This window comes from Silurus aristotelis (genome assembly GCF_946808225.1).
Source record: "Silurus aristotelis genome assembly, chromosome: 4".
Lineage (NCBI taxonomy): Eukaryota > Metazoa > Chordata > Actinopteri > Siluriformes > Siluridae > Silurus > Silurus aristotelis.
In genome coordinates, this window is record NC_139577.1 from 28,480,167 (window position 1) to 28,493,998 (window position 13,832).

The 13,832-nt window shown below is 38.9% G+C and overlaps 1 protein-coding gene across 7 annotated transcripts in view; it reads left to right on the top strand.

The window, feature by feature from the left end:
• npnta (nephronectin a) overlaps positions 1-13,832 on the top strand; it is a 69,372-nt gene that overhangs the window by 13,507 nt on the left and 42,033 nt on the right. For 4 of the 7 annotated variants that reach the window (XM_083538734.1, XM_083538737.1, XM_083538736.1 and 1 more), the window contains exon 3: positions 8,990-9,040. The exons of the other annotated variants lie outside the window; for them this stretch is intronic. In XM_083538734.1, the coding sequence (XP_083394860.1) occupies positions 8,990-9,040 (51 nt within the window). The remainder of the gene's footprint in view (positions 1-8,989; positions 9,041-13,832) is intronic. 7 annotated transcript variants of the gene reach the window in all.

The following is a 13,832-nucleotide window of genomic DNA, read 5'->3' on the forward strand; positions in this document are numbered from 1 at the left end:
CCAGCCTAAACATTTAGGCTTATGGTGAGATCAAAATAGCCTCGCGCTCTGGTGTAATTGCGTTCGGAAGGCGTGCGAGGATATTATTAGCGAGCTGAGTGTGGCTGGCAGCCTGACAAATGCACAGCGTTCTCTGCATGGCTTGTACGCATGATATTCCAGCTGTTGCTTCTGCTGTGGGGAGCACTATAGATCAGGATTTGCTCAAGAAGAAAGCTGCTTGACTCACAAATCAACTCATGGAGATGTAAGTAATCGGCTAATGCCCCCCCCCCCCCTAACCCCATGGTGTCTGAGACGTCTGTGCACCGAGCCGCAAGTCGCTCTTATCTCGTTTAGTTTATGTGCCTCCTGTCACGTAATCACACATGAAGCGGGATGAAACGAAGCATGGGGGCATACCTGTGATTTTTGTATTGAATGAGTGCGAATGAGTGAGTAAGTGTGAACATGTCTCTCACATTTCCTCTGGTGCTTTTTCAACACAAATGTGGTGTTTATGAAAAGATTCAACATGAACGGCTGAGACCGGTGGCATTTAAACTTTATAAGAGGACATTTGCACACCACTGAACCCAAGCCTGACATTTCTCCGTATGGTTGGTGAAACAAAAAATAGTTTGTGGTTGATGCTAAGTGTAATTACAGTATTTGTTTTCATAGTAATTTGCCAATAGATCTGAGGGAAATGTTGACATTCCTGGCTGTTTTGTCATGTTACTTGTCTTCCTGCTGTAAAAAAAGATTCCTTAATTTCCTTTATTTTTGAAAATGCTCTTTTGGGGAAAAACGACTAAAAGGTTTTTATAACAGAATCAAATCTGAATTGAAAAGGCACTAACAAGCTCTGAAACTATATTCCAAAAGCTACAAACTGGTTCTAGAAAGAACTGGCAAAGTGAGCAAACTTACAGCCCAATAACAAAAAAATAATCCCCAGTCTGCTTCAGTAGAAGAAAACATAAAATCCATATTTTTTTTAAAAGGTTCCTCTATTAGAAAATATGCTGAAAGGTCTTTGGTTATACAGCCCAGGAACTAAAATCCTCTTTCCTCCAGTGTTAGCAATCTTATAAAATCATAGGTTCTTGAAAAGGTTCTTATAGTAAAAATGGAAGCCGAGCTCACAAACAAAAAATCTGTGGCTAAAATCTTAAAAATGTCAGGTAGCTTATGCTGACAGAGGATTTTATTTCATTGGGTTTAGTTCCTGAACTTTTTGTAACTTTTTTACTTCTGAAACCTTGTATGAATTTTAAATTTGCTTATAATAGTATGTTTTCCAGAGTCAGATATTTATTTCCTTGTTAGAAGGCACAGGGCAATTTCTTACCTTTAATCTTAATTTTGTTAGGAACCCAGGGATTTTTGTGTTTTTTTTTTTTTTTTAACAGAGAAACCTATTTAAAACATGCGGATATTAAGGTCATAACCAGAAGCCTTATTACTGGATGTTCCAGATTTTTCTTTTTGTATATTACCTTTTCATGAACCTAGAAAATGTAGTCAGGTTTTTTATACTGTTATGCTTTGCATAGTTCTTGTATTGCATTTTAAGAATGATTATTTGCTTATAGTTTGCTTCGGATTTCGTCAGGAAAACTGGATCTGTAGGTAGGTTTTTAATATGAAGAACAACGATTTTTCTCTCTTAATATGCAAATATTCTTTAGGTTTGTTTACAGTGCAGGTAGAAATGTTTATATTTGTTTTACAAGGGTCCTGAAAATGTTTTCTTTCCTGAAAAAGATTCTGGATTCTCCAGGGGAACATGCCTAAAACCTCAACCTCAAGGTTATTGTGTCCCCAATCACAGCTAGTGTGCAATCATAGGCCCGTCACGTACTCGGCAATAATTGAAACTGGCTGGAGAAGAGAGAAGAAGCAGGATAAGGGTGAATGAAAGGGACAGCAGGAACTCTGTCTTTCCCTGATTGCAGCATTTCAGCTTTTCTCATCATCCGTCACATTCTTACACTCCTGGGGACATCCTGAAGTGAAGTGGGAGAAGATCCTTATAAAAGCCTGGCAGAGGAGACAGGTCTTGAAGGGGAAAGTGCTCCACATTGAGCTGGCGTACAGGCCTGCTCTGTGCACCACACCCAAACAAGGAGAGAGCCAGAGCCAAATACTGGCACTGTTCAGTTCAGTAGCTACAGGATGATACAAAGAGGTATTTTATATCCCAGAACATCTGGATTCTGGAGGGCAAAGCTTCACCCTTAACATAATCAGAGCTGATGAAGGGTTTTTTTGTTCTGTCTCTTGTTTCTCTCCTCCTGATCTGTAATCTTTTTCTCTCTGTCTCTCTTTGTATGATTATTTTTGTCTTTTTTCATTCTTAAATGCACAAAAAATGTGCAATTCTGTATAATTTTTGTGCTTCAAATCACCAAAAGTGGTCAAAATTCAATTTATCTTTACACCAGATTTGGCTTCACAATTGAGCGATTATTTTGGCTGCGCCGCACAACATTTCGATCATTATGTGCGAATGAGAATTTTTCTTTCATCAAGCATTCTGCATTGGCGTTATAGATGTACATTTCACTAGAAATACTTGGACATATTTAGAAATGATGAAACTTATTTCCCAAGGTTCATTTTGATTTCAGATTTGGTTGATTTTTGCAGGACATTTTAATAAGTTGGGGAGGTTGTAGTTCTTGTAGGTGTTGTAATCCAACAGAGGAACAGGAACTAAACATGTAGTCACATATAAAAATAATAAATTAGGTAATAGAACTCTAAGGAACAAAGGCTGAAATTACTTTTTTAAAACAGGAGCAGGTCTTTTTTTCACATTTTGCTGACACAATTGTCCACAACAACTAAATACTGGTCACCATTATTCCTAATGACCAATCACTGATCATCCTTATTCCTAATGCTACATCACTGATCACCATTATTCTCAATGTCCAATCACTGATCTCCATTGTCTACCAATTACTGATCACCATTGTCTATCAGTGATCACTCACTGACTTACTGATTACCTTTGTTGAAAAAAATCCAATCTCTGCCCACCATTGTCTACCACTTAGTACCAAGTCATCATGTCTACAATGACCAACTAATGATTGTCTTTATTATTTATTTTTATTTAACATTTATTTCTAATGACGAATCATTTATCACCATGATTTTCAATTACCAATTACTAATCACTAATCACCATTGTTCCCAATGCTCAATCACTGATTGTCACCATTAGCCACTATTGTTTCCTGAGTAATGGCCCAGTGATTAAGCTCATGAACTTCTGATCGGAAGGTCATGAGTTCAAACCCCAGTACCAGCCCTTAACCCTCACCCACTGCTTTAGTTATATAAAAAAGGTAGGTATAGTCATTCTGGATAAAAGCGTCTGCCAAGTGCCATACGTGTATTTGTTTTACGGGAGGTGGTAGCTCATTAGTCTTTGGTTTGGAGGATCACTAGTTCAAATCCCAGCATGACCACTGCTGGGCCCTTGAGCAAGGCCCTCAACCCTCAACTGCTCAGTTGTAAGTCGCTCTGGATAAGGGTGTCTGCCAAAATCCATAAATGTAAGTGAATATGGAAATTAGTGTCACCTCACGTGTTGACTTCTAGCAAATTTGTGAGCATGTTTTATTAAATTTCCCACAGCACAGTTTCAACCTTTTTTTGGGGGGGAACAACATATATAAATGTGGATAGTTCCTAGACCTTTCTGAATTATATTATAGTCTTGTATAAGCAGTGTGAGTAATTATTACGCGCAGGTGTTTAAACTCAGGGTAATTATCTCCTCAGTATAACTAATCAGCTTTACAGTATGGAGCTTGGTGCTGTTAGATGTTACCAGGTGTGTATGGTTAGTGTTTTACAGTAAGTGATCTAATGTTTGATGAATGTGGAGTCAAAATGTGTGCAGCGCATCTTTATATCTAGTCCGAATACGTTCATTTCTTAAATGCACTATACTTGCACTGTTTAATTCCACTTGCACTCTGTAAATTTGGACAATCTCTTTCTCTCTATTTGTATTTGTCTCCCACATCTCTGCATATGTACGTCTGACTTTCTATGTCTATATCTTGCTTTCTCCACAATTCTTTCTCTTTTTTCTCTCTCTTTCAATCTGTCTTTGAGTGACTGTGACAATATTACTTTCAGTCGGTATCATACATACTGTATCACTCTGTGTTTTTCTTTGTTCTTTCTTTATGTCTTTTTTATGTTGCTCTCGGTCTCTGTTTCGCTCTCACCCTTTGTGTCTTTCTATAACTCTGTGTTTATCTCTCTTTCTCTCTATTGCTTTCTCTGTGTCTCTGTCTCTATTCCTCTCTCGCTCTCTCTCTCTCTCTCTCTCTCTCTCTCTCTCTCTCTCTCTCTCTCTCTCTCTCTCTCGCTCTCCCTCTCCCTCTCCCTCCACATGCGATTAGATTTACGCTGGAAAGATTAAGCTCGTATTAACTCTCTCTCTGACACGCTCTACTGCTTTGATCCCACTGGCAGATCCTGAAAGCCAGGAGGATTTGAATCTGTAGAAAAGGCCCTTTCTGCCTGCTTAGTTCCTGATAAGACTACAAAGAAGCCCGAATCAGATTTAAACTTTTAATTGGCAACATAATACACAAACACGTCTGAGTGGATATACTGAAAGCTGCGCACATAGTCATAAATGAAAGCGAATTACTTTATGCGTGAAAGCATACAGGATCAATATCCTAATAATAGAGCAGCCAAACGCCTTAAAGAAAAATGACAGATGATGTGAGTGAAAAAAAGACATTTGACCTTGAAACTCGTGTGTAAACTCAAGTGAACATGTGATTAGGGTTGCAAAGGGGTGGAACATTTTCTTAAACTTGCCAGAAACTTGGCATGGGAACTTTATATGGGAAATTGTGGAAATATGCAGAGTTGGAAACTTACAAGGAATTTATGGGAATTAATTCAAAATTAAAAAAAATATATATAAACCTTATCATATACAAACATAAATATAAACTTTTTGTTTGGCCTTAAGCTAATGTGCATAAAGCTAAATAATAAAGATTTAAAAAATGACATTTTTGACTTCGATTTAATTGTTAGTATAATTTTGTTGCACAGTAGCTTATGTAATATTTATATAATTTATGTAAATACTCGCCAAGATGGACATATTTTTGCATTATTTTGTGTGCAGGATTCAAGTAATGATGTGTTGTGTTATGGATGAATGCACAGTGCATGTAGGGGGTGTGGCCTCAGTACCCCTGCAGTAAGTGTGCTGTGTACATGTGATTGATGAATGTGCAGGGTAGAGTTTTAACTAAAATTGCATTTGATCTGTTTGTTTTAACCAATTTTATCCTGCAATTTTGTACATTTTCCAGTTTATTTCCATTATCTCCTGTTAATATACACTATAATGCAAAAAGCATTCGCTCATCTGCCTTTATAAGCAAATGAATTTGAGTAACACCCGATTCTTAATCCATAGGGTTTAATATGATGTTGGCTATTTGCAGCTAGAACAGCTTCAACTCTTCTGGGAAGGCTTTCCACAGGATTTAGGAGTGTGTTCATGGGAATTTCTGACCATTCTTCCAGTAGCGCATCTGTGAGGTCAGACGCTGATGTTGGACGAGAAGACCTGGATTGCAGTCTCCGCTCTAATTTATCCCAAAGGTGTTCTATCAGGTTAAGGTCAGAACTCAGTGCAGGCCAGCCAGGTTCTTTCACACTTAACTCACTCATCCATGTCTTTATGGGCCTTGTTTTGTACACTGGTGCGCATTCATGTAGGAACAGGAACGGGCCGAATTGTCACTGGAACTAAGGGACCGAAACCCAACTCCTAAAAAACAAGCCCACATTATAATCCCCCCTCCATCAAACTTTACACTTGGCACAATGCAGTCAGACAAGTACCCTTCTCCTGGCAACCTAAAAAAAACTTAGATTCGTCCATTTAATTGCCAGTCAGTGAAGCGTGATTCGTCACTCCAGAGAACGGGTCTCCACTGCTCTAGAGTCCAGCAGCGGTGTGTTTTACACCACTGCATCCGATGCTTTACATTGCACTTGGTGATGTAAGGCTTGGATGCAGCTGCTTGACAATGGAAACCCATTCCATGAACCTCTCTACACACTGTTCTTGAGCTAATCTGAAGGCTACACGAAGCGTGGAGGTCTGTAGCTATTGACTCTGCAGAAAGTTGATGACCTCTGTGCACTATGTGTCTATTTTACATTTTACATGGTCTAACACTTTGTGGCTGAGTTACTGTCGTTCCCAATCACTTCCACTTTATGTTATGATACCACTAACAATTGACTGTGGATTATTTAATAGCGAGGAAATCTCACAACTGGACTTGCACAGGTGGCATCCTATCACGCTGGAGTTCACTGAGCTCCTGTGAGCGACCAATTCTTTCACAAAGGTGCTTGATGTTATGTAACTATGGAAGTGATTGGAACACCTGAATTCAATAATTTGGAAGGGTGAGTGAATACTTTGACAATAAAATGTATATTCCCATTAATTCCTATGGAAAGTTTCCAACCCTACATGCAATACCATGTGACAGATTATTGATTGCATGAAGAGAGTTGCCACCGTACATGTCACTGGTTTGGTCCTGAGCTTGAGTTACTGACTGTTTGGAGTTTTGCTTGTTCTCTCCGTATTCGGATCAGTTCATTTTTTTGTATGATAAAGAACACTGTCACAAAGCAGCTTTTAAAGAACCATGATGAGTGAGAAAGTGGTGAGGGCAAAACTCCCTGAGATAAAGTGAAAACAAAACCATGTGAGGAACTAGAATCAAAAAAGAATATGTTTTCTGGGTGATGGTGTAAGTCCATTCATTATAGGACATTAGGGTTGATAACCTTAACAGTGATGGACATTGTTGAGTTTATCAACTGTTCATAGTTGCAAGTCTTTTTGTGGAATTTATAGATAATTTGTTGTTCTGTTTGGTTTTCTTTGTTTTCCTAACACTTTTCTTGCCATCCTTCATGCAGCTAGGTGAAATGCTTACACTAAATTGCCCCTAATGTGAGTGGGTGCATTCATGGTACACCATTCATCCAGAGTATATTTCCACCTCACACCTAGTGTTCCTGGAATAGACTCCAAATCCTTAGCACAGATTCCACAGTATAAAAAAACAAAATTATTCTGTGTCCTAATGAACCAGTATCAGGATGTATTTGGGAAGTGGTAGCTCGGTAGTTAGGATGTTTGACTTCGGATAGAAAGGTCATGAGTTAAAAACCCTGCATCACCAAGCTGCCACTGCTGAGTCCTTAAGTAAAACTCATAACCCTCAGTTGCTTAGTTATATAACATGTAAGTCACTCTGGATGAGGAGGTTTGCCAAATGCAATAAATGTAGTTTTTGCTATAGACTTCAAAGCTCTTTTTTAAGTCTTTGTATAAGGGCATCCATGAAATGCCACAAATATAAATGGAAATGTATCAACTCTTCACTCGAGTGCTTTTTAAGTTAACAGATTTGTATCTTGGACAAGCGTATTTGGACTACACTAACCTTTAACTTAAAACTATTTGAATAAGAAGAATATCTAATCAATAATCTACCCATTTCAAGTCACTTGCCAATACAAGATAGTGTGGTAATGTGGGTATTTTTAAAAACACTGGCATTCTCAAAAGAATTTTGAAAATACCTACAATATTTTACCCTAACCTCTTTACAGAGTGACCTGCAAAGCCTGATTGTGTTTGCAGAGAAAAGGTGTTTCATGAGTTTGGAAAGTCATCATACAGTATATTATATATTATATAAAGTATTAAAATGTTTAATAAAAACAATTATTATGTTTAGAAAAGAACCAATAAGGCAGATAATTTTTTTCGATATTATTAAAAAAAACCTGCTTGGTTTCAACACCAAGGATGTACCATAGAGCCAATTTGAATAGTGCAAATGTTTAGAAAAAAAAGCTATTTTACTTATTTTTCTGAATGCTTTCTTTCTGAATGTTGACATACCCTGAGTGTCACATTTATTACATAAAATATGAAGCACAATTAAATATGTACAGTATATTCAAAGTATTTTATACAACTTTTTATTATTATTAGTGTATTCTTTATTCTAAGAACATCCAAATATACATTATTTATAGTTTTCGAACGATTACGGTTTGGATTAAATGCGACAATGTAAGTGGCCAGTAAAGTATGAAGTCGCTCAATAATTATAATAGTTTTAATAATAGTCTGTCGTAATTTTAATGACTTTAACAAAATTCGAAATGTGGAGACACTTTGATTATGCTTCATGGGTCCCTATTGGTCACTGGATCCCAATTTTGCAACCCGGTATTTGTGAAGCACTGTATAAGTACAGTCAGAGAATATTTAACGATTTCCCATAGAAACACATCGTGCATGCTTGAGTGTGTGTGTGTTTTTTTTTTTTTTTTTTGTATCGCCTCATTTAAGTGCCATATTATGTGGAAACATACTGTGCTGAAAACCTAATGCCGTTATTTAAACCAAAAGCTTAATAAACGATAAATCACTAGGAGACATTGCTTATCTCGGTGCTGGCTCGATGTAGACTTATTGTGTTTCTGGCACCGATTTGGGTTTCTCTGTTGTACTTCAATATTTTTAATCTCAGGCCGAACAGAATGTGCTTACGTTTCTTGGCTCGATATATTTGTGCGTGGCAGGATTTGTACATTTTAATGAGGTGCTTGGGTTATCAAGGCTCAAACACCCTTTTTAATCCCATAATGAAGCTGTTCTCTCGCTGCACTGCGTACCTGACATTCTTGCTCTTGCACCAAATGAAATGTGAGAAACCGTGTGTATGTATGTGTGAGTGCCTGTGAGTGTTTGTGTGCAATTTTCTCATCTTGTATAATGTGCTGTTAAAAACGCATGTCCTTCACGGCATGGCTCCCATGTCATGTTTTCAGCTTATATTCCCCTCCCTTTCCCTCCCCTCCCATCCCCTCCATTTTTTGTTGGCCGTTTGTTTTGCAGCTCTCTACGCCCTAACCAACAGCGTAATCGGGATAAGGTGCCAAGCCAAAGGTTAGCATCATACGTTTCCTTTATGCAGTCATCTCTGCCATTTTCTTTTCTTTTTTTTTTATGTAAAGAGCCCATCCTCTGGATCCTCACTTACTGTTTATTTATAGCTCTTACTCGTGCTCGGTGCACATGCTGATTTACTGTGAACATTTTCCACCTGCTGCTGCCGCAGCCTCTGTTTGCACTGCTGTGCATGTGGAGCGGGATTCTGTCCAAATCAACACTGTCCGTTCTTAATAAGTCTCCAATATAAGGTTTTCTATCAAGTGAACAAAGGTTAGATGACGGATTCATAACGCACACATATGCATCGCGTGCATAAAGAACAAGCGCATGAGGAAAAAAATCTCTTCGACATATGTATAATATTAATTAGAAGTTTTCATAGCAACATATACAGAACATAGAGTAAATGTCATTGAAATTCAGCTCAAGTCCAGAGGGAAAAATCGGTATGGCATAAATACAGCAGACAAACGTTACATACAATATATGTGCAAAAGTATTTGGACACATGGCTGGAAAAGTCTTGTATGTAACGTTTGTCTGCCAACTCCTAGACTTGAGCTAAATTTTAAACTAGGAGAACTAAACTTGTTCCATCATGACATGATGCACAAAATGAGCTCTATGATGATATGGGTTAGGGTGGAAGATCTTGTGTGTACACCATTATAAAAGTCTACAATCAAAAGACATCTTCATGAATGTAAATACAAAGATTTTACATCAACTGGCAAACTACTGGTAACACATTCAAGAACCAAGGCTAGATTAGACTGTCATAAAGACATTATCAAAGTGCTTTTATTGCTATTGCAAGTTTGTTCTTATAGTCTCACCGCAGTATCTAGTTTTACTTAATGAGTGTGTTAAATTCACACGTTATAACGCAATGCTTTGATGTGTTAATGGTAACCGTATGTAATAATGCATAACAGGGTAAGTTCTCTGGTGTGACCTAATATAAAGTGTATCCCGTTTGCTCATAAAATGTTACGCACTTCACCATGACATTTGTAAGTCTATAGAAGCTTCATGAAGGGCTTGATATGACATTTGTCAAAGCGGTTATGCTGACCAGGGAGCCACTATTGATTATAGCATGAGGTAACCAAATAAATAATTAAATACATAAATCTCAACAGATTGTCTTAAAAATGTCAGGAATAAACCAAAGGATTTATAGTTATTAGAACAATTAGAAGAAAATACATAAACAGTTAAAATCACATAACACAATCAGAACAATCAGAACAATTAGGGGGAGTGGTGGCTCCAGTGGTTAAGGCGCTGGGTTGTCGATCGGAAGGTCTGGGGTTCAAGCCCCGGTATCGCCAAGCTGCCACTCTTGGACCCTTGAGCAAGGCCCTTAACCCTCTATGCTCCGGGGGTCCCTTACTAGGGAAATATCAAGGTCCGTGACGTAGGAGTGACGTGGGGCCGCCTTCCCGTGGGCTCACCACCTGTAGGAGGGACCGTAAGGGACGGTGCTGTGAGGATGGGCAGCAGTTGAAGGCGGGGCCCTTTTCAGACTGCTGCCCCCGCGACCCGAATTACGGATAAGCGGGAGAAAATGAATGAATCAATAAATGAACAATCAGAACCATAATAAAGAAAGTTTAAAATAAATTTGAGGCGAATTTGACACATGAACTCACCAAAACGATGCTCTTATATTATGCATTAATGTTAATAGTGTGGTGGGCCAATCATTTGTAATAGTATTTTGCAGAGTGCAGTGGACACCCCAGTAAAGGCAGTTGAAATAATTTGAAATGACACTATATACCTGTCTGGTGTGTTCAAGCCGTAACATTAATCATCATACGTGCTGAACATTTTGTACGTGTCGTTCATCTTACCTAATACCAAGGGTGCCAATGATTCTGCATTGTACAGAAATTAATAAAGTGGAGCTTCAGGCACATTGAAGATCCATAGTGGGCTATTCAAGCATTCAAGGTGCAGGCTTTGTAGATATTGTACTTCCTCATTTTTGAAATAGCAAGTCTTTGTTGTTATGCCTAGCCAACTTTCTCACATATCAACAGGCAAACCTGTTATAATGGTTGCCATGGTTACATCTCAGCGGGCATTAAGGCTTTATTCTTGACCTTTTTCGTTTTTTTAAATTGAACATACCGTGCCTTATAAATAATTCTGTTCGTCGAAAATCAGTCTTTCATTTATCGAATTATTGTCTAGTGTTGTATTTAGTGCTTACACACTCTTAGACCCTGCAATAGTGACTCAGTATATGAGCTCTTTTCGATGACATGGTTGATTCAGCCCTGTGACCCAAGGTTAACGTAAACTGTTACCGGAGTTACATGGGTAGTGAAGCTTCAGGAAGTATGTGAGGCACTTGCAGAGACGTAGGAAGGTTTTGATGTGGTTAGTCTATACAGGGTATTTTCCTTGGCACCGTTTGCCTGAGGCTTGTGCGTGCCAAGAGCCGGCTTTTTTCTGAGCCATGCACTGAGGATAGGTTTCCTCTTAATCACAGCTCATTCCATAAGCTATTTCTGCTCCTCCGGTGCTTACAAATATAACCTCATCACATGATCAGGTGGCACGTCCTACAGATTAATCCATGATTTCATCGGGTTTGATAGCTGCCCGTCGGACCAGATAAATCACTGACCTGGATAACGTTTCAATGTCGAAGCACAAGCGCTCGCTGTGTTTGGCTCTACCACCGAATGCGGTTTAACTCGAGAAAAGTTTGATCGAGTGACTTTTACAGTGCAGCTTTTAAAGCGATGTAAAGGTTGTGTTGTGATTGCTAAGGTAAAACTAATCTTATCGGAGGAGTTCTTTTGAACATGCCGCAGATGGCGTGTCCGGTGTTTTCATTTCCAAAGCGTGCTCGCAAATTCTCGGCCTCTTAATCACTGACCAAATAATTACACAGCGGCAGTCGTTCACGCTTACAGCGTATCACTGTCGAACATAGTTTCAGGGTCTCAGGTTCAATCCTGAGCTCAGGTTACTATCCATGTGGAGTTTCTGTTCTTTTGTGTCTGTATGGGTTCCCTCTGGGATTTTCCCGTTTCCTCCCACAAACTGACAATGCTAAACTGCTGTGAATGGTTTCCTGTGATAAACTGGCATCCCATTCAGAATGTATCTGCTATGTGATCTAGTGCTAAAATATTTGGATAATGAGAAAAATCCCAGTGGAATAATGTAAATTAAACTTTATAAGAGAAAACATGACCCTCTTTCACTACAGGTTTGACATACCACTTATAATGGAAAGGTCCAGACTAATCAATATGCAGACTGCACAATATATTTTAATAGTCTACTTTATTTGTTCTGTTTATCGCCATACGAGTTTATGAATTGTAGCCCTTTATGAGACTTTATTAAAAGAAAAGTAGCCTTCATTTATTTCTTTGTAGTTTAGCAGTGCGTTTAATTGTTGACTTTATCATTTATACTGTAAACTGTAAAATATAGCAGCTGGATTTGGGTGCATAAAAAATTTATTTTTGTTGGTTAGTTAGTTAATCCATTTGTTGATATTGTGATTTGTGGTGAGAGTAGGGAGCAAGTGGAGAAGAGCCTGGAGAGGTGGAGGTACGTGCTGGAGAGAAGGGGAATGAAAGTCAGTAGGAGTAAGACAGAGTACATGTGTGTGAATGAGAGGGAGGGCAGTGGAGTGGTGCGGTTGCAGGGAGAAGAGGTGGAGAAGGTAGAGGAGTTGAGGTACCTGGGGTCAACAGTGCAAAGTAATGGAGAGTGTGTTAGAGAAGTAAAGAAAAGAGTGCAGGCAGGGTGGAGTGGGTGGAGAAGAGTGATAGCAGGAGTGATTTGTAATTGAAGAGTATCTTCGAGAGTGAGTGCAGAGGAGAGACATGGGGTATATTGATAGAAGAATGCTGAGGATGGAGCTGCCATGCAGGAGGGAAAGAGGAAGGCCAAGGAAATGGTTTATGGATGTATTGAGGGAAGACATGCATGTGGTTCATTTGAAAGAGGCAGATGTAAAGGACCAAGGACGGATGATCTTATTAGTAATGTCAAGAGCCTGAATGGAGTATCATTATATTATCTTTTTTTTTTTAAATCTTTTCCTCCTTTATTATTATGAGTTACATATAAATCCAATTGAAACTCCTTTAATAATTTAAATTATGTGTATCAAATGTCTTCAAGCAAGTAAAATTATTATGGACCTCTTATTCAGAACAACTTCTTCTTCTTCTTCTTCTTCTTCTTCTTCTTCTTCTTCTTCTTCTTCTTTCGGCTGCTCCCATTAGGGGTCGCCACAGCGGATCATCCGTCTCCATACCACCCTGTCCTCTATATCTGCCTCTTTTACACCAACTACCTGCATGTCTTCCCTCACCACATCCATGAACCTCCTCCTTGGCCTTCCTCTTTTCCTCCTACCTGGTGGCTCCATCTTCAGCATTTTTCTACCAATATAATTCATGTCCCTTCTCTGCACATGTCCAAAACCATCTCAATCTCGCCTCCCTCACCTTGTCACCAAAACATCCTACATGTGCTGTCCCTCTAATAAACTCATTTCTAATCTTGTCCATCCTCGTCACTCCCAACGAAAACCTCAACATCTTCAGCTCTGCTACCTCCAGCTCCACCTCCTGTCTTTTACTCAATGCCACTGTCTCTAATCCATACAACATCGCAGGTCTCACCACAGTCCTATAAACTTTCCCTTTCATTCTTGCAGATACTCTTCTATCACAAATCACTCCTGCTATCACTCTTCTCCACCCACTCCACCCTGCCTGCACTCTTTTCTTTACTTCCCTAA